The sequence below is a fragment of the Oncorhynchus nerka genome, linkage group LG9a (assembly GCF_034236695.1).
Source record: "Oncorhynchus nerka isolate Pitt River linkage group LG9a, Oner_Uvic_2.0, whole genome shotgun sequence".
Taxonomy (NCBI): Eukaryota; Metazoa; Chordata; class Actinopteri; order Salmoniformes; family Salmonidae; genus Oncorhynchus; species Oncorhynchus nerka.
The window spans coordinates 20403319-20425324 of NC_088404.1; the positions used below are offsets into that span (position 1 = coordinate 20403319).

The 22006-nt window shown below is 42.2% G+C and overlaps 1 protein-coding gene and 1 long non-coding RNA gene across 2 annotated transcripts in view; both read left to right on the forward strand.

Moving 5' to 3' along the window:
* LOC115134023 (spondin-1-like) overlaps positions 1-22006 on the forward strand; it is a 144295-nt gene that overhangs the window by 111233 nt on the left and 11056 nt on the right. Inside the window, exons 8-14 of the mRNA XM_029667554.2 lie at positions 1748-1949; positions 4660-4800; positions 5211-5286; positions 5847-6029; positions 9618-9788; positions 10101-10268; positions 10597-10758. Coding sequence (XP_029523414.1) covers positions 1748-1949; positions 4660-4800; positions 5211-5286; positions 5847-6029; positions 9618-9788; positions 10101-10268; positions 10597-10758 — 1103 coding nt within the window. The remainder of the gene's footprint in view (positions 1-1747; positions 1950-4659; positions 4801-5210; positions 5287-5846; positions 6030-9617; positions 9789-10100; positions 10269-10596; positions 10759-22006) is intronic.
* LOC135573348 (uncharacterized) lies at positions 17902-19078 on the forward strand. The gene is made up of 2 exons (XR_010464675.1): positions 17902-17997; positions 18685-19078. It is a non-coding gene; the product is annotated as an uncharacterized LOC135573348 (long non-coding RNA).

A 22006-nucleotide genomic window follows, 5' to 3' on the forward strand; every position in this document is an offset into this window, starting at 1 on the left:
TTTTTTATGATCCCTTCACACCTCTTTCAGTAACTATTGAGATGTTACTGGATGTTCTTCTCCTCTTAGTGTTAGTATAGTGGCATTTAACACATAAATAGAGTCCCAAATGGCATCCTGTTCCCAATTTGTGCACTACCTTTGACCAGGGCCTATAGGGTCTGGTGAAAAGTAGTGCACTATATAGGGAATAGGGAGCTATTTGGGAAGGAATCATAATATCTTTCTTTAGCCTCCACACACATCCTCCAGCCTTAACAACATCTCCAACATAACATCTGTCTCATTAACACTTCTCGAATGCCTTCTGCTGTCTATGATACAACATTATTCCCTCTAATGAGTTCTAAATATAAACAAGTTATTATTTATTAATATGTTGAGTGGTTATGACAGAAATGTGTTATACTTCTTTGTTTGGACTTTAAGATAGTGTAAGTGTTCATTTTGAATATTTATTGAACTAAACTTTATGAATAGACAGTGTTTTGAAAAAGTATTGCCCCCTTTTCTCTACTTTTGCATATTTTTGATACTGAATTTTGATACTGAGATCTTCAAGCAAAACTTAATTTTAGATAAAGGGAATCTTAGTGAGCAAATAACACAAAAATGACATAACTTATTTCATAAACAAAGTTATGCAAACACCCAAAGCCCCTGTGTGAAAAAAAGTATTGCCGCCTTACACTCAATAACTGGTTATGCCACCTTTAGCTGCAATTACTCCAAACACTTCCTGTAGTTGTTAGTCAGTCTCTCGTGTCGCTGTGGAGGTATTTTGGCCCACTCTTCCATGCAGAACTGCTTTAACTCAGCAACGTTTGTGGGTTTTCAAGCATTTCAAGTCCTGCCACACATTTCAATTGTGATTAGGTCTGGACTTTGGCCATTCCAAAACTTTTCTTTGCCATTTTCATGTAGACATGATTGTGTGTTTTGGATCATTGTCTTGCTGCATGACCCAGCTGCGCTAAAGCTTCAGCTCACAGACGGATGACCTGACATTCTCCTGTAGAATTCTCTGATACGGAGCAGAATTCATGGCTCCATCTATTAAGGCGAGTTGTCCAGGTCCTGAAGCATCCCCAAACCATCACACTACCACCACCATGCTTGACCGTTGGTATAAGGTTCTTACTGTGGAATGCAGTGTTTGGTTTTCGCCAGGCATAATAGGACTCATGTCGTCCAAAAAGTTCTACTTTTGACTCATCTGTCCATAGAACATTCCTCCAAGAGTCTTGATGATCATCCAGGTGAACTTTTTGGAAGAGTGGGCCAAAATTCCTCCACAGCGTTGTGAGAGACTGATCAACAACTACAGGAAGCTTTTGGTTGCAGTCATTGCAGCTAAAGGTGGCACAACCAGTTAAAGTATTAATTGTGAGGGGGGCAATTACTTTTAAAAAGTAACACAATAAAATGACATAACAATAAAAAGGCTATATACAGGGAATACCAGTACCGAGAAACACTTAAAGCACATAATTGGTGCGGTATGCACTGCATCTACATTAACACCACAGTTGTATATTGTATTAGCCTTCACCAGTCTTTAACATTGCCAATATTGTCAACCCTCTCTATCTATCAATACTAATGTATACATATTTATCTCATACTGTACTTGTAGAGCTTGCCACTTATGGAGCTGGCTGTCTCATGGAGCTATGTTGATCAATAAGATCAATCTGCACATTGGGGAGCATACGGTACATGTCTGTATATCTCTTTGTCTTTCCAGGCGGGCAGCTCCCTCAGCTGAGTTCTCAGTGGACCGGACGCGTCACCTCATGTCCTTTCTGAGCATGCTGGGGCCCAGCCCTGACTGGAACGTGGGGCTGTCTGCAGAGGACCTCTGCACCAAGGAGTGTGGCTGGGTCCAGAGGCTGGACCAAGACCTCATCCCCTGGGACGCAGGCACTGACAGTGGAGTCACCTATGAGGTGAGGGTCCTGGGCCCCCAGACAAGGGGTCAATATTTCATAAATGGCTCTGGTTTCTTGGTCTGGTTCAGTTAACTAGTTAAATACCTCTGCCTTTCTGACTTTCAAAACCAGGCCTCTGTATTTTTCCATGAATCTGGAATGAAAGCTTTTGATCTATTTTCATTAATAGTGCAGGAGATTTGCGTTTTTATTTTTTGTTTATGGCTCATGAATATACAAATGACCCAACCTTGGCTGAAAAACGTACGAAACAGAATCAGCGAAAAACCTACTGCTAACATAAAGCAGCACATTCACTCTGTAGTCATTTTATTGAGGCGTGCCTATTTACCCAAGAGGCTGCCTCACAGACTAGTTGTCTCCACATTGTAAATATGTCCCCATCAAATCCTGCCCTGGAATTTAGAATGACATTTTCTGCTGGCTTTAAAAGACACTGGGGAACGAAATGGAAAGACACTGCCATCTATAGGCCAGAAAAGACACTGAAGATAAAACCAGACTTCAATGTAGACCCACACAGCATACCATACGTAAATCCACAATCTGTAAATACCATTTGATATTTTCTTTGTAAAGAAAGCAGATGACAAATACATTCATCTACTCCATATGTGATTTAGTCATTTAGTTTATGGCTACTTTTGGCTGCAGTACCAATGAAAACATATAAAAACTAAAACTAGATTCCCTGAAGTTAAAGTAGAAATGGCTTTTGTAGTTTTCTCTTCCCTGAAGTAACTGTTTTGGAACCGAATCATGAAAGGTGATTTACAAAGCACCTAGCAGGAAACATACACATAAATCACTCATAAAATAAATATTACACATTTGATCAATTATGCATATTGAGATCAAACACTGAGTCCCCTAACAGATGGCAGCTGAACATGATGAGGTGCTCGCTCTCACTCAGCCCCATGCCCACACTGTTTCACTAGCGCCCCTCCCTGTGCCCACACTACCCTGTGTTACAGTTACTATCAGCCCTGTGCCCCAGTGGCGATCTGTGCCAATTAAGATGAGGGAGGATGATTAAATCAATTTCATGAGCCTTATTTCTATTACAGCATTTTGGATGACTGTCATTCATATTTCATTCATCCAACTCAATGTAACATCAATAGGTTTTAGATAATACGTGATACTGAAATTTTCCCTGTACCCATCATGTGGGTGCTACAATCTAGCCTTAGAATGAAAATGTACAATGTAGGTGCACAGGTTGAGAGAATTTTGAGTAATCAAGGTGACAGACAGGGACGCACACTTTTGCCTGCATCTAGCTGATGTAGGGTGTAATCGTTAGTCCAACAGTTGCAAATGAGAGTTTCTATTTGACAAATTCAAGTAAATTTGTCCCAATTTCATTCCGTTTGCCTCCGTTTGCCTCCGTTCAGCACAATGAATACACCCCTGATCACATGCAAACACAGTTAACTTTCATACCAGACACGTACAAGCAGCTCGTGTAATATATAATTCCTTCTCGCATCAATCTATGTGCTCTCTTCCGCTCACCTTTTCCCTTCGCTTGTGGACTTCAGTGCAGAAAACATCAGTGGTTTGTGACCAGGCGGAAAAACCTTTCCAATCCAAACCTTCATATCATGACTGCTAACTGCTACACACAGCCTACAACGTTGTCACGTCATAGTCAACATAGGCATAGCTACTAGAACTAAGGCGTTAGTAAACCTGCTACAATCATGCAGAACAGTGTAGTCAGCAGCAATCAGTTTAGCAGTTACACCGGCTGGCTACATTGGCAAAAATTAATAAAGCCAAAAGCTTACCTTTACTTGAAAGAGTTCTAGTGTTGGATAGCCATAGCCAGCTAGCTAACATAGCATCCCTCTCTGTTTGAGTAGGCTGCCTGCATTTGACACTAGCTAAGTAAGTGAAAGTGAAAAAAAGATATACTATAAAATATACACGTAGCTAGCTCTCTCTCTCTCTCTTACTTCTCCTTAATTTTGGAAGAAATTAATTTGTTCAAAACTGTTCAACTATTGCCTTACTCTTTCTTTGTGTCAACTTCTCACCACAGTTTATGCACTGCAGTGCTAGCTAGCTGTAGCTTATGCTTTCAGTACTAGATTCATTCTCTGATAGCATGTCAGTTCATGCTGCAAGAGCTCTGATAGTTTGGAGGATGTCCTCCGGAAGTCGTCATAATTACTGTGTAAGTCTATGGAAGGGGGTGAGAACCATGAGCCTCTTAGGTTTTGAATTGAAGTCAATTTACCCAAAGGAGGACAGAAGCTAGCTGTCTTCCAGCTACACCATAGTGCTACCCTACAGAGTGCTTCTATCTTCATTGCAAAACAGTTTTAATAAACTATTTGGTAACATTAATATATTTTGTATAGTTTCATCAAAAATTATAACTTTTTTAATGTTCAACTGTTTTATTTTTATGAAATTCACTGAGGAGGATGGTCCTCCCCTTACTCCTCTGAGGAGCCTCCACTGGCGTCCCCATACTACCCTGTGTTAGTTATTACTGTACCAGCCCTGTTCCCATACTACCCTGTGTTACAGTTACTGCCAACCCTGTGCCCATACTAACTCCTGTTAGTATTACTGTTAGTACTGTTGTACTAACTCCCTTCCATGGACCTGTATTACCCTGTGTTACAGTTAGTCCTGGCCCTATGCCCATGTTGTATCACTCATACTCCACCCTGTACCTTTACCATTCCAGTCTCCCAACAAGCCCACAATACCTCAGGAGAGGATCCGGTCCCTGACCAGCCTGGACCACCCCCAGAGCCCCTTCTATGACACAGAGGGAGGCCCTATCACAGCCTTGGCCCGGGTAGTGGTGGAGAGGATAGCCCGAAAGGTAACTATAGCATATGCCTCATTCATTCAGCTCTCTGTCTGTGTCTGCTCCCTCTGAAGAGATGTGAATGTTCATGCAACATAACTCTCCTCACAGTCGCTATACATGTAATGTTGCTTTGGATACATAGCTCTTTGAATTGGCAGTATATTGCCATAGTGATCATAGCAAGTCTTTGAAAAACACAGAGAAAATTAACAGTGTGGTTGTCTCCTGACAACTGAAGCAAAAAAAAACAACGAAATGTCTTTTAATCCAAAAACCAGATGTCATATTGACCTAAACTCCATTTTACTGAAGATTGTCTAGAAAATAAATACCCTTGTCTCCAATGAGAATATATGATATTAGATGGTAAATGTAACATTTTATCAGTGTTTGTGATGTTGAATCATGTTTCTTGCCCACAGGGAGAGCAGTGCAATATTGTCCCGGACACGGTGGACGATATCGTGGCAGATATTGGCCAGGAGGAGAAGGAGGAAGGTGAGTAATCACTTTATCTCAAACCAATTTGGGATGTTCAATTTAAAAGCCACACACTGTATCTGCTGAAGTCTTTAATGAAGCATTTGCCTGGCAGCCTGTTTAAACCTCCAGATGTCTGTCTGCTGAAAAGCATGAACACGGCCAAGCAGCAGAAATGAACCTGATGGGGTTTCTAACCACACCCTGCAATTACATTCCAATACTACCTTTGAACCTCAACCAAATGATTTGTTCTCTCTACTCTCATTCTGTTGAGCACGACACTGTCTGTTTCCTAAACAGGACGGTCTCCAGTACATTACAATACACGTACTGTGGGTATTGTACAGTAACTATACACTGTGGTTAGAGCAATGAACTGTATGAACTTGCATTGACTTTTATAGGCAATTAGTGCTTAACTATACAGCCCCAACACATTCTAAGTGAAAATATAGGGTTACATACATGAACAGTGCATATGAATTCCCCCTTCCCACCAACATGGTCTCATTAGAATATGCCAAAATAGTGACATTTAACTAATGCAGTTATTGTCACCCAATTTCTCCGTCCAGACGACACTCCAGAGACGTGCATCTACTCCAACTGGTCTCCATGGTCAGCCTGCAGCTCAGCCAGCTGTGACAAGGGCCGGAGGATGAGACAGAGGATGCTGAAGGCCCAGCTGGACCTCAGTGTGCCCTGCCCTCATACCCAGGACTTCAAGCCCTGCATGGGGCCTGGCTGCAGCGAGGAGGGTGAGGACTAAGGACAGTGTCACAGTCGGGGTCTCTAACTCTACTGTTTAGAGTTAGAATAGTAAAATACATAAGGTGCAATTTAGAAATTTAGTTGTGCATCAGCAGTTTTTCTCTTGTTATGTCAGTTGCTGACAGTCACTCAATTAGCCATGTCAGCAAACAATGTTTAGATTGGTAAGTTAGTCCAGCCAGCCATCTAATGTTGTAAACATGGCCAAATACTGACTGGGCACGCAGGGCATCTCCCTGGGGCCCTGACCTCCAGGGGGCCCCAATTGATTTTGTTCATCACTCTCACTCAGATATCATATTAACATGGCATAAGTCATGGCAAATAGTTAGAACTGCAGGAAATTAGCTGTAAAACTGCAAAAAAAACATGTATCTGCCCCATGGCAAAATGTGTAGAATTGCAGGAAATGTATTTTTTTTTATCTACGCCTTCAAGACGGGGGCCAGTTAAATGTTTTTCCCACCATGTGGGTGGGCCCCCAACAAAATTTTGCTTAGGTCCCCCAAATGCATTTACAGTGCTTTCGGAAAGTACTCAGAACCCTTGACTTTTTCCACAATTTGTTAGGTTACAGCCTTGTCCTAAATTGATTAAATCTACACACAATATCCCATAATGACAAAGCAAAAATATATATTTTTGATTTTTTTTCCATAAGTATTCAGACCCTTTACTCAGTACTTTGTTGAAGCACCTTTGGCAGCGATTACAGCCTCAGGTCTTCTTGAGTATGACGCAACAAGCTTGGCACACCTGTATTTGGAGAGTTTCTCGCATTCTTCTCTGCAGATCCTCTCAAGCTCTGTCAGGTTGGATGGGGAGCGTTGCTGTATAGCTATTTTCAGGTCACTTCAGAAATGTTCGATCGGGTTGATGTCCGGGCTCTGGCTGGGCCACTCAAGGACATTCAGAGACTTGTCCCGAAGCCACTCCTGCGTTGTGTTGGCTGTGTGCTAAGGGTCGTTGTTCTGTTGGAAGGTGAACCTTTCACCCCGGTCTGAGGTCCTGGGCTCTCTGGAGTGGGTTTTAATCAAGGATCTCTCTGTACTTTGCTCCATTCATCTTTGCCTCGATCCTGACTAGTCTCCCAGTCCCTGCCGCTGAAAAACATCCCCACAGCATGATGCTGCCTTTGCCATGCTTCACCGTAGCGATGGTGCCAGATTTCCTCCAGAAGTGACTCTTGGCATTCAGTCAAAAGAGTTCAATCTTGGTTTCATCAGACCAGAGTCTCTCCGTAGAAAAATGCTTATTGAAATGATTGATTATCGTAGTTTAATCGGTGGTGACATTGTTTCCTACTCTCACATATCCATGTGCACAATCAGACTGAACTAAGGCCTAACATGGGAGAGGTCCCGTATTCATGAGAACAGGAATTTGGGTTGAGATGGTGTCATGCTCCTCCTCCAACTTCTTAGCCAAGCACAAGGAAGTAGGTCTTTATCAATAAAACATCACAATAAGGTGCAGAGTGTTGGATTAGCCTGCTGGTGGGCAAGGAGACCCCTGCTCTGCTAAAACCATTTACAACTGTGTGATGTTTTTAAGGGATTGTTAAGTAAACGTTAACTATTTGGTTGTAATATCATCACCTCAGCACATTTAGCAGAGTTATACAGCAAGTAACTGCATGCTTTTCATGAGCAGTAAAAATATGTTGATCATGTCATTTTTAGCCTCACAATATCTCTAAATATTGGCCACCAATAATTGGATATAAAATCAAAGTGAACTCTACCTGACAAGTATGAGTGGTTTAGGTTGATTTCTCATTCTTTCTGGGCTCAGCCTGTCAAGCAGAAGGACACATTTGCGGATGAACTGTTAGATGATAATGTTTACATTGCAAGCTACCGGTAGAACAGTTGGCTAAACATATAGGCTAGTGGTAAATTGAATTAATGTACTTTCTTCTCCAACCAATGTAAGCCTGCCTAGAAAAGTTAGCTAACATCCTCTTTTCAACATTGTTTTTAAGAGTGTTTCATCATGATTGCTGCTAACAGACATGGTTACATTGATTGATGGATCACATCTAATTGACTAGCTAGCTAATAACAGATCAGGTCAATATGGCTAGTTAACAAGCTAACTTTCAGGGGATAAACTAGATGGCTATATGGAAATATTGTTTGATTTGCTTGCCATCTAGTGGTAATGACAGTATTCCGACTGATAACTTTATCAGGACGAGGACTTGCCGATGTCAAGCTCTGTCCAAAAGCCTAATCTCTGATGAAGCAAGCTAAATGACACTACATGCCAAATGGATAGGCTACCCTCACGTATCTAATACATGATCAACTGATGTGTACTGGTCATGAAAAGCAAGCAGTTACTTGCTGTATGACTCTGATGATGCTCTGATGATGACTATGCTCTTCAAGAAGTGATAATATTGAAACCAGCATTTATTTAAAACATTTATTTTCCCTTGAAAATGGCACGTAGTTGTCAATGGTTTCAGTGGAGCTGGGGGTCTCCGTACCGTCCAGCAGTCAAATCGAACGCTCTAAACCGTATTATTGATAACGACCTATATGGTGTTGGCATTGTTTTCCCTTTCACGGTTTACGTGCTACCGAAGATGCATAATTAACACTGTTTTGTCCTTGGCATTCAAACACAAGAAGCAAAGCTAGGACTTTGGAGTCTCATCAACTGCCGTAACCGGGTAGAGATCAAAACACATGATTTTCAACAAGCACTTCTTCCTCCAGTAAACAAGGGAGGTCTGGAGGCTGTTCTATTCAGTCAGATTGGCATTAACTTTCTTCATCAGGAAGTAACTGACTCTTTGTCCAATTCTCATCAAAGTTGTCAATTAGGACCACTCTTCTTAAAGTCACATGATCAGTCATGCAGAGGTGTCTCTCTCTTTCTCCTTCCTCCCTACTTCCTACTATCTTTCTCTCTCCTACCTCCATTAACCTCTCTCTGGGCCCCAAATCTCAGCTTTGTCAGAGCTTGATGAGTGGGTTTGAATTGTTCAAGGCTATCTTTTCACTCTAATGCACACTATTGATTAATAATACTGGGATTGCAAGCTTTTCCTCCTGCACGTTACTCCTTTGTTTTAATTTATCGCTCCGTCAACAGCCCGTAGTTGATTGATATTCCTGAAGCTGAACAGGGCCTCATCCGCGCCACATTTGTTTACAGCTCTTATTAATGATTCACTTAGTTCTTCTTTATTAAGCTACACTCACCACTGCTCCCAATCTGCAGCCAGGCAGTGGGGGGGACCAGATGAGAGACAAATCCATGTTAAAGTTCCCGAAAGTTCATCCATCCTCTATGAAAAAAAACTATTTACAAACTCTGTTCCCAGATAATTGAAGAGAGCAGAGTGGATAATTTATGTTGGGTGTGTTACTTGTTATCAGATGAAGGGCGGTGGAATTCAGGTGTCAGCTATTAGTGATGTTTGTATGACTTGTCAATGACCCTGCTCGTCTTTGCTAGCCTGGTTAAACCAGACTGAACCCTGCACTCACCATGACACAATGGTGATCACAGAGTTCGGTCTGGTTTATCCAGGCTATGCCCTTGACTCTTGTTGTTCCCAGACGTGTCTACCTGTATGATGTCAGAGTGGATCAGCTGGTCTCCATGCAGTGAGTCCTGTGGGATGGGGATGAGGTATCGGGAGCGCTACATCAAACAGTTCCCCGAGGATGGATCCATCTGCTCTCTGAACACTGAGGAGACAGAAAAGTGTGTGGTCAACAACGACTGCTGTGAGTCTCAGTGAAACATGGAGATGATCCAAATTGTGACATCAGGATCATGTTGTGGGTTCAGGCCTTTTGTGTTAAAGACTAAAAGATTATGTTTTGTCTATAATATGATGGCATGATGACATATAGTTAAAAAAATAAAAAATAAATCCTATGTTGAAAAGCTGCTATATGCCACCAGGCTTAATATTCAGTCAGTGTGTTAATGGAACATGGTTTCTCAAGTAAATGTTAACAACAGTAATCGCAAGCTGCTATAACAAAGTCCCATCCCTGTGGATGAGTGTATATCTGTCCATGTAAATCCATCAGCCCCCAGTAGCTGTGTGGTGACAGAGTGGGGCGAGTGGGATCCCTGCAGCACCACCTGTGGGCTGGGTATGAAGCGGCGTGAGCGCATGGTGAAGATGCCCCCCTCTGACGGTTCCATGTGCAAGGCGGAGGTGGCAGAGGTGGAGAAGTGCATGATGCCTGATTGCAGTGAGTAATTCCTCCAACACCCACTCAACAACTGCCTCAGCACTGTGACAGGTAGCCTTGTTCAGCCATCTGCCAAGGGGCCTTGTAGTTTGTACCTATCTAGATCCAACCGGCTAGATACACACTCAAATCAACAGATCTCTCAGAGGAGCGCATGTGTGAGAATTTATTCAAACAATAAGATCATTTCACGTCCATTCAGCTATGAAAAAACAGTAGCTGAAGATGGCGGAAATTAATGTTGTCATGTATGTTGAAACTATTGTTCTGAACAGCAGGGGACATTATTATGTATCATGTATTATGCCTGCTTGGTATATCCCTGCAGACACCATCCTGTGCATGCTGTCTCCGTGGTCGGACTGGAGCGTCTGTAGTGTAACGTGTGGGAAGGGCGTGAGGGCACGCCAGCGAATGCTCAAGTCTCCGGACCTAGGGGAGTGTACAGAGGAGCTGGAACAGGTGGAGCGGTGTATGCAGCCTGAGTGTCGTAAGTGTCATCATCAGATGTTGCCGTACTCTTTACCACGACCATAACCCCTAAATCACAGTCTGGCCACTGGGAACTTAATGCATAATACTTTAAATTCATATGCTTTTTTAGCACTATCATAGCTGGTCCCAGATATGTTTGTGCTGTATAGCTGACTCCTAGGGCTCTATTTGCAGCTGGCGTGAAGCCAGCGCAATTGTCAAACATACACTCGTTTGCAATATCAAACTGTTAAACCCTAACCCTCATCGCCAAACCCACTGGCTCCAGGTCATCTATAAGTCTTTGCTAGGTAAAGCCCCACCTTATCTCAGATCGCTGGTCACCATAGCAACACCCACCCATAGCACGCACTCCAGCAGGTATATTTCACTGGTCATCCTCAAAGCCAACACTTCCTTTGGCTGCCTTTCCTTCCGGTTCTCTGCTGCCAATAACTGGAACAAATGGCAAAAATCACTGAAGCTGGAGTCTTATATCTCCATCTCTAACTTTAAGCATCAGCTGTCAGAGCAGCTTAACGATCACTGTACTTGTACACAGCCAATCTGTAAATAGCCCACCCAACTACCTCATCCCCATATTGTTATATATCTTCTTGCTCTTTTGCACCCCAGTATCTCTACTTGCACATCATCATCTGCACATCTATCACTCCAGTGTTAATGCTAAGTTGTAATTATTTTGCCTCTATGTCCAATTTATTGCCTTACCTCCCTACTCTTCTACATTTGCGCACACTGTACATATATTTTTCTATTGTGTTATTGACTGTACGTTTGTTTACGTGTAACTCTGTGTTGTTGTTTTTGTCGCACTGCTTTGCTTTATCTTGACCAGGTCACAGTTGTAAATGAGAACTTGTTCTCAACTGGCCTACCTGGTTAAATAAAGGTGAAATAAATGAAATAAATGAATAAATCTGACGCTCTTCTATTTTCAAATCTTATAAATTGGTAATTTACCTGTCTTAAATGAGCTTGCTTGCATTGAGGTGGGAGGGGTGGCAATATCTGAGGTGTGTCCTTAACAATGTGCTTGCATCAAAATGCCAATTTCAGTATGTGTTGATGGGGATATTTAAGACCAACCGAAAGCTAGTCTTAAACTGTAACGCGACGGTAGCACAGCCTATCCAGCTGTGACGCACAGCGCCCATATGCACATGGAACCAGAGAGATGTGCTTTTTGTGCCTGTAAACCTCGTATTTAGAAACAAAACAAACAAATGTTTTTTCCCATTTCGTTCCATTTGATTAAAACCCCTCCTCTTAATGATGGAAGTCTTGTTTGACCAAAACATTCACAAAGTAGACTATCAATACAGGGCTCATGAGACCGCTTTGAAATCAATCTTAAATCACCACAGCTTTATTAAAACATCAAGTTTGGCAGCAGCAAAACAGTGAGCAGACATCTCCTATTTATCAATGTAGACTATTACATTATTTTAGCCAGCTCCTGTTATTATTGTGGAAGTGCGTAAAACCCCTCCATGTAGGCTACAGTTGAAGTCGGAGGTTTATATACACCTTAGTCAAATACATTTAAACTCCATTTTTCACAATTCCTGACATTTAATCCTAGTAAAAATTCCTTCTTAGGTCAGTTAGGATCACCACTACATTTTAAGAATATGAAATGTCAGAATAATAGTAGAGAAAATTATTTATTTCAGCTTTTATTTATTTCATCACATTCCCAGTGGGTCAGACATTTACATACACTCAATTAGTATTTGGTAGCATTGCCTTTAAATTGTTTAACTTGGGTCAAACGTTTCAGGTAGCCTTCCACAAGCTTCCCACAATAAGTTGGGTGAATTTTTGCCCATTCCTCCTGACAGCTGGTGTAAATGAGTCAGGTTTGTAGGTCTTCTTGCACGCACACAGTTTTTCAGTTCTGCCCAAAAATGTTCTATAGGATTGAGGTCAGGGCTTTGTGATGGCCACTCCAATACCTTGACTTCATTGTTCTTAAACCATTTTGCCACAACTTTGGAAGTATGCTTGGGGTCATTGTCAAGTTTTAACTTCCTGACTGATGTCTTGAGATGTTTGCTTCAATATATCCACATAATTTCCCTACATCATGATGCCATCTATTTTGAGAAGTGCACCAGTCCCTCCTGCAGCAAAGCACCCCCACAACATGATGCTGCCATCCCCGTGCTTCACGGTTGGGATGGTGTTCTTCGGCTTGCAAGCCTCCCCCTTTTTCCTCCAAACATAACGATGGTCATTATGACCAAACAGTTCTATTTTTGTTTCATCAGACCAGAGGACATTTCTCCAAAAAGTACAATCTTTGTCCCCATGTGCAGTTGCAAACCATAGTCTGGCTTCTTTATGGTGGTTTTGGAGCAGTGGCTTCTTCCTTGCTAAGCGGCCTTTTGTGGATATAGATACTTTTGTACCTGTTTCCTCCAGCATCTTCCCAAGGCCCTTTGCTGTTGTTCTGGGATTGATTTGCACTTTTCACACCAAAGTACGTTCATCTCTAGGAGTACGTTCATCTCCTTCCTGAGTGTTATGACGGCTGCGTGGTACCATGAAGTTTATACTTGCGTACTATTGTTTGTACAGAAGAACGTGGTACCTTCAGGCATTTGGAAATTGCTCCCAAGGATGAACCAGACTTGTGGAGGTCTACAATTTTTTACTGAGGTCTTGGCTGATTTCTTTAGATTTTCCCATGATGTCAAGCAAAGAGGCACTGAGTTTGAAGGTAGGCCTTGAAATACATCCACAGGTACACCTCCAATTGACTCAAATGATGTCAATTATCCTATCAGAAGCTTCTAAAGCCATGACATCATTTTCTAGAATTTTAGAAGCTGTTTAAATACACAGTCAACTTAGTGTATGTAAACATCTGACCCACTGGAATTGTGATACAGTGAATTATAGGTGAAATAATCTGTCTGTAAACAATTGTTGGAAAAATTACTTGTGTCATGCACAAAGTAGATGTCCTAACCGACTTGCCAAAACTATAGTTTGTTAATTAACAAGAAATTTGTGGAGTGGTTGAAAAACAAGTTTTAATGACTCCAACCTAAGTGTATGTAAACTTCCCACTTCAGCTGTATGTGCCCATCATGGAATGAGAGATGAGATAATCTGGTTACACTCATGTTTAGAAACATTTAAGTTATTTTCCTCTAACAATTGCTTGTTTTCCATTTAATTTGATTAAAAACCCCTTACCCTACTATAACTAATGCTGGTTCAACAGCAATGCATCTGGTGTCTTTCTTATCGTGGCCTTGCACAAGTAGCCTATTATTAAAGGTTTTCTTAATGGTCTACTTGTGAGGCTTTCCATTATTCACAATTCACAAAGGCCTATCTCCAGTGCTCCGTTTGGCTTGTGTCTGTCCCCATCTCCAAAGAGAGCCTCTTGTCCAGTTACCAAAGACATGCTCCTCCAGACGTAGGCTATTCAAAATGTTCTGTCCTATAACGCCATATCAACGGTAGGCCTAGGCTATAGCTTTGAGAACATGCCTCACACATACAATACAATTTACGTGGGCCTAGTATTTTTTATTTGAGGCAAAGTGCGATACGTAAAGGCCTAGAGGCTACTCATTGAAGCCAATTACAACTATGTTGACTGTCAACACTCCCTAATTTATTTTTACTGTTGCTTCCACTCGTTACTGTAGCAGCCTGTGCTATTTAATAAACTGTAGGATCAATCCACAATGGACTAAGAGGAGAATATTCCGTTCCCATGGCCAAGTTGGAGTTGATGGAAATGCAAAGACTGTAAATAACTAACAGAACTTGACACACAAGCATGCATTATTATGCCATGGAATGCCTTGATTGGCCAGTGCAGTGAGTGGGCAAGTCCTCATCACACCTAGAATTGGTTTATTCCATAGACATTATGCGGCATTCAAAACAACTGGGAAATACGAGGTCAAATCATGAAGTCAGTGATATTCAGGTTGGAAAGTCGGAGCTCAAGAAAGAGGCGGGGAAAATATGTTTTTCCAAGTTCCCAGTTATTTTGAACACACTGAAGTTGGAAGTCAGAGATTTCCCAGTTCCCAGTTCCCAGTTCCTAGTTGTTTTGAACGCGGAATTAAAATCATCAGCGAAAGCACTTACATCATCCACGTAAATCCTATGGAAAACTCCCAATGGCACATGAAGCCGGAAGTATTTGAATTGAAGTGCGTTGCTGAATTGGGCTGAATGTAGGCTGAATGGCACCAACAAATAGCTAAGGATCATGGTGAAAGTGTCCGTAACTAGTTGAAGTGTACCTATGATGAACATTTCAGGCCTCTCTCATCTTTTTAAGTGGGAGAACTTGCACAATTGGTGGCTGACTAAATACTTTTTTGCCCCACTGTATCTACAATACAACATCCATGTGTACGTGTGTAAAGTGTATGTGTTAGCATCTGTAAGCATGTGTCTATGCCTGTGTGTGTGTTTGTCTCTTCAAAGTCCCTGCTGTTCCACAAGGTTTTCCATGTAGTCATGGCTCTATGTGTACTGGGCACCTCCTATAGTCTGTTCTGGACTTGGGGACTGTGAAGAGACCTCTGGTGGCATGTATTGTAAGGTATTTTTTTAATGATTTTTTTATTTAACCTTTAGTTAACTTCTTATGGCTTGGGGGCAGTATTTCGACGTCTGGATGAGAAGCGTGCCTAAAGTAAACTGCCTGTTACTCAGGCCCAAAATCTAGGATATGCATATAATTGGTATATTTGGATAGATAACACTCTAAAGTTTAATAAATAATGTCTGTGAATATAACAGAACTGATATGGCAGGCGAAAACCTGAGGAAAACCCCTCCAGGATGTGGGATTTTTTGATGTGGGTATTTTCAATTGAATGCCTATAGAGTATCTAATGGGTTAAACACTGTTTTCCATGCTTGTTCAATGAACCAAAAATAATTAATGAACATGCACCCGTGGAACGGTCGTTAACAGCTTACAGACAGTAGGCAATTAAGGTCACAGTTATGAAAACTTAGGACACTAAAGAGGCCTTTCTACTGACTCTGAAAAACACCCAAAAGAAAGATGCCCAGGGTCCCTGCTCATCTGCGTCTAGAGACTATATCTCTCTCTTCATTACTCAATGCCTAGGTTTACCTCCAATGTACTCTCTTCCTACCATACCTTTGTCTGTACATTATGCCTTGAATCTATGCTATCGTGCCCAGAAACCTGCTCCCTTTACTCTCTGTTCCGAATGTGCTAGTCGGCCAGTTCTTATAGCCTTTAGCCGTACCCTTATCCTACTTCTCCTCTGTTCCTCTGGCGATGTTGAGGTTAATCCAGGATCTGCAGTGCCTAGTTCCACTCCTACTCCCCAGGTGCTCTCATTTGTTGACTTCTGTAACCGTAAAAGCCTTGGTTTAATGCATGTTAACATTAGATGCCTACTCCCTAAGTTTGTTTTATTCACTGCTTTAGCACATTCTGCCAACCCGGATGTCTTAGCCGTGTCTGAATCCTGGCTTAGGAAAACCACCAAAAACCCTGAAATTTCCATCCCTAACTATAACATTTTCCACCAAGACAGAACTGCCAAAGGGGGCGGTGTTGCAATCTACTATAGAGATAGCCTGCAGAGGTCTATCTTACTATCCAGGTCTGTACCAAAACAATTCGAGCTTCTACTTCTAAAAATTCACCTTTCCAGAAACAAGTCTCTCACCGATAATGCTTGAAATAGACCACCCTCTGCCCCCAGCTGTACCCTGGACACCATATGTGAATTGATTGCTCCCCATCTATCTTCTGAGCTTGTACTGCTAGGTGACCTAAACTGGGACATGCTTAACACCTCGGCCGTCCTACAAACTAGGCTTGCTGCCCTCAATCTCACACAAATTATCAATGAACCTACCAGGTACAACCCCAAATCCGTAAACAGGGGCACCCTCATATATATCATCCTAACTAACTTGTCCTCCAAATACACATCTGCTGTTTTCAACCAAGATCTCAGCGATCACTGCCTCATTGCCTGCATCCGTAATGGGTCTGCGGTCAAACGACCACCCCTTATTCACTGTCAAACGCTCCCTAAAACACTTCTGCGAACAGGCCTTTCTAATTGACCTGGCCGGGGTATCCTGTAATGACATTGACCTCATCCCGTCAGTAGAGGTTATTCTTTAAAAGTGCCTTCCTCGCCATCTTAAATAAGCATGCTCCATTCAAAAAAATGTAGAACTAGGAATAGATATAGCCCTTGGTTCACTCCAGACCTCTCTGCCCTTGACCAGCACAAAAACATCCTGTGGCCTTCTGCATTTAGATCAAATAGCCCCTGTGATATGCAACTTATTTTAATTGTTTTTACCCCGTTTTCATGGTATCCAATTGTTTAGTAGCTACTGTCTTGTCTCATCGCTACAACTCCTTACAGGCTTGGGAGAGACGAAGGTTGAAAGTCATGCGTCCTCCGATACACAACCCAGCCAAGCCGCACTGCTTCTTAACCCTTTCATGCGTGAGTTCCAAATATCTCTAACGGTCGCCCCAGCGTGAGTTTTTTTATGCACGTGATGTTAGAATGTTCTCTCCATTCCAGAATGTGATTGATACGTAACAGTACATTTTATCCGCGCTGCCCTCAAACTAAAGCACGCAGCCTGTTTATATTTATAGGTTGTTTTAACTTCAATTTCAAATGATTTTCAAACAAGTTTTTATTTTCTAAAAACAGTTTGAATTTAGGTGTGTTACGCCTCCTCATTCATTCACATAAAAATAGTCATTTTTACTTTTGCGGATAATTACATTTTTGGGACATTTCTGACACGGACAAAATTCCCCAAGCACTACCCAATTGTTTGTGCAGTTCACGTCTGCAGACATTTGCTCATCTCCCGTCAGAACAGGATCTGCACACGTGTTCACATTTTCTATTCCACATTTCTATTGTAGCGTACTGTATGTATGGAGCATAATATATTTGTGTATATTCTTTATCACCGCGGACACGTGAGGTAACGTTACTCATTTTATAACCTTTATGGTGTTATAGTCAATCGTGCTTACGTAGCCACATTCTTCTATTACCTCTGTAAAACAATGCTAAATGCGTCAGAGAAGTATTATCTTGCATTTTGAAGCTACCCCATGGCCTTATGACTCTCAAGTGATGCAGCGGTCAAAGGCACAGCACATCAGTACTAGAGGCGTCACTACAGACTCCCTGGTTCAAATCCAGGCTGCGTTTCCATCAAAGTAAGTGCCTTATTACGTTATAATAGTTATAATAATAGTTTCCGTATGCCGTTTCTGCTGTAGCTGTAGATCATAATATATTCCTTATAACTGCGGACACGTGAGGTAACGTTACACATGTTATAACCTTTATGGTGTTATTGTCAATCATGCTTACCTAGCTACATTATTCTATTAGCTCTGTAAAACGATGCTAGTTGCGTCAGAAAACTATTAGCTTGTGTTGTATTTTGAAGCTACCCTGGCCTTATGACTTCCAAGTGGCGCAGCGGTCTATGGCACTACAGACACCCTGGTTCAAATCCAGGCTGTATCACAACTGGCTGTGATTGGGCGTCCCATATTGCAGCGCACAATTGGCCCAGCGTTGTCCGAGTTTGGCCGGTGTAGGCCATCATTGTAAATACTAATTTGTTCTTAAATTACTTGCCTAGTTAAATAAAAGATATGACCATGGTTTGTTTATTTGGTCTATTCAGCATAGCTCTGTTCTGCCCTGCCTTGCCCCCTTGTGGAGCTCAAAAGTTAATTTCTTACTGTTATAACTCAAATCTGTGATTTTGTCAATGCAATAAACTATTTTTTTTATAGCAGTGTTTATTATGTTACTTCTTTGTAGTATTGTTTTATTGCTATATCCTTATATTGTATTCTAATGAATAATTCCTCTTTATTCTGTACTTTCAGAAACCAGAAACATTATTTGTCAATATCATAACTGGAGCTGGACATCTTTGGAGCTGAAGAATGAGGACAGCTTTTGTATGCTAACGTACACTCCTTAACAGTTGTACTGGATGAAAACACAGCAAGAAAACACATATGCCAATATGTAATATTAATCTATTTTATTGCAGTACTGGTAGTTGGTTCAACAACTTGTTTTACTAGAGGACAAAAAAACTGAATATGCATAACCCATATTTAATATCCATGCAGTGACTGAACAACAACTGCATTTCCACCCCCATCTCTAAGGCATAGTATCATGGCTGCAACAACACTGAATGGCGCAGAGTGGGAGGTTACGTGGTTGACTGCCGGCACACGCTACTTGTATCAATAAATCACTATCAGAAAATGTTTTGTGTGGTAATTATTTGTGTATTTACGATTTTATTCACATGTTTTCAATTCTAGGTGACAAATCATGCATTCCGATTCTTGCACAGATTGTAATGGGCACATATTATGTGTGTAAAATACCTTTTGAAGGTTGTACTGATTATGATGAGCTAAGCTAATTCCAGCTGTGTATCCATGTTTGTTGACATACAATGCATTCTGGGATTCACGTCTGTTTGACCAAAGATGTTATAACAAAATGAGGTGAGTAAGAGTTCACTAATTTTTGAGGACTTCCGGAAATTCATGGTGGGATGTGAACGACGGTAGATGACACACCCCTTCAACATGCATACTACAAACAGACCAAACTCATCTCGTCTTCTCTTATTATCTTCGGTTTCTGTGAGGAAAAAATGCATGGCTGCGCGCTGAAACTAATGTCGGATTACTTTCGATTTCCTAGTTATTTCGATCAATGGTGAGCTCACTCACCCGTGAGCTCACTCACCCGTGATGTGATTAATTATATACAGTAATTGCTATTAGCTAATTCATATTGTAGTTTACGTCAGCCGAGAGTTAGAAAATATGACTGCTTGTGTTGGGTCAATCTTTCCTCAGCGCTAGGACAAATGTAGCCTACATTTTTCCGGTTAGGATGATTGTGTTATGCTATATCTTCTGTGAATATCTGAACAATCCATCCAAAAATAAACTGCTGACATTCTGGACATAACTTTGTAAGGACTGTGTTTGTGTAAATAGTTTCTGAAAAAAGTGTGGCCAGCTCAAACGCTGATTGTTGCGTCATTCGAAACTGCCGTTCTAAACGAGCATTCTAAATGAGTGTTCTAAACACACGGGTGTGATCGTACGCTTCAGGGACCACTGTAGAACGATCACACCCGTGTGATGGTACGTGTGAAAGGGTTAACACAGCGCGCATCCAACCCGGAAGCCAGCCGCACCAATGTGTCGGAGGAAACACCGTGCACATGGCGCCCGGCCCGCCACAGGAGTCGCTGGTACGCGATGAGACAAGGATATCCCTACTAACCCCTCCCTAACCCGGACGATGCTAGGCCAATTGTGCGTCACCCCACGGACCTCCCGGTCGTGGCCGGTTACGACAGAGCCTGGGCGCGAACCCAGAGTCTCTGGTCGCACAGCTGGCGCTGCAGTACAACACCCTTAACCACTGCGCCATCCGGGAGTCCCGATATGCAACTTTTTAGGAAAGTTAGGAACCAATATATACAGGCAGTTAGGAAAGCTAAGGCTAGCTTTTTCATACAGAAATGTGCATCCTGTAGTACAAACTCAAACAAGTTCTGGGACACTGTAAAGTCCATGGAGAATAAGAGCACCTCCTTCCAGCTGCCCACTGCACTGAGGCTAGGAAACACTGTCACTACCAATAAATCCACAATAATTGAGAATTTCAATAAGCATTTTTCTACGGCTACCCCTACCCACCTGGCTACCCCTACCCCGGTCAAAAGCCCTGCACTCCCCACAGCAACTCGCCCAAACCTCCCGAACTTCTCCTTCACCCAAATCCAGATAGCTGATGTTCTGAAAGAGCTGCAAAATCTGGACCCCTACAAATCAGCCGAGCTAGACAATCTGGACTCTCTCTTTCTAAGATTATCTGCTGAAATTATTGCAACCCCTATAACTATCCTGTTCAACATCTCTTTCGTATCGTCTGAGATTCCCAAAGATTGAAAAGCTGCCGCAGTCATCCCCCTCTTCAAAGGGGGAGACACTCTAGACCCAAACTGCTACAGACCTATATCTATCCTACCCTGCCTTTCTAAGGTCTTTGAAAGCCAAGTTAACAAACAGATCACCAACCATTTCGAATCTCACCGTACCTTCTCCGCTATGCAATCTGGTTTCAGAGCTGGTCATGGGTGCACCTCAGTCACGCTCAAGGTTCTAAATGATATCATAACTGCCATCGATAAGACACATTACTGTGCAGCCGTATTCATCGACCTGGCTAAGGCTTTCGACTCTGTCAATCACAACATTCTTATTGGCAGACTCAACAGCCTTGGTTTCTAAAATGACTGCCTCGCTTGGTTCACCAACTACTTCTCCGATAGAGTTCAGTATGTCAAATCGGAGGGCTTGTTGCCCGGACCTCTGGCAGTCTCTATGGGAGCGCCACAGGGTTCAATTCTCGGTCCAACTCTCTTCTCTGTTGACATCAATGATGTCGTTCTCGCTGCTGGTGATTATTTGATCCACCTCTACGCAGACGACACCATTCTGTATACCTCTGGCTCTTCGTTGGACACTGTGTTAACTAACCTCCAGATGAGCTTCAATGCCATACAACTCTCCATCCGTGGCCTCCAACTGCTCTTAAATGCAAGTAAAAATAAATGAATGCTCTTCAACCGATCGCTGCCCGCACCTGACTTAGAATATGTGGACAACTACAAATGCCTAGGTGTCTGGTTAGACTGTAAACTCTCCTTCCAGACTCACATTAAACATCTCCAATCTAAAACTAAATCTAGAATCTGCTTCCTATTTCGCAACAAAGCCTCCTTCACTCATGCTGCCAAACATACCCTCATAAAACTCACCATCCTACTGATCCTCGACTTCGGTGAAGTAATTTACCTAATAGCCTCCAACACGCAGTCTATCATAGTGCCATCCGTATACTACCCACCACTATGACCTGTATGATCACGTTGGCTGGCGCTTACTTCGTATTCGTATTCGTCGCCAAACCCACTTGCTCCAGGTCATCTATAAGTCTCTGCTAGGTAAAGCCCCGCCTTATCTCAGCTCACTGGTCACCATAGCAGCACCCACCCATAGCACGCGCTCCAGCAGGTATATCTCACTGGTCGCCCCCAAAGCCAAAGCTTCCTTTGGCTGCCTCTCCTTCCAGTTCTCTGCTGCCAATGACTGGAATGAA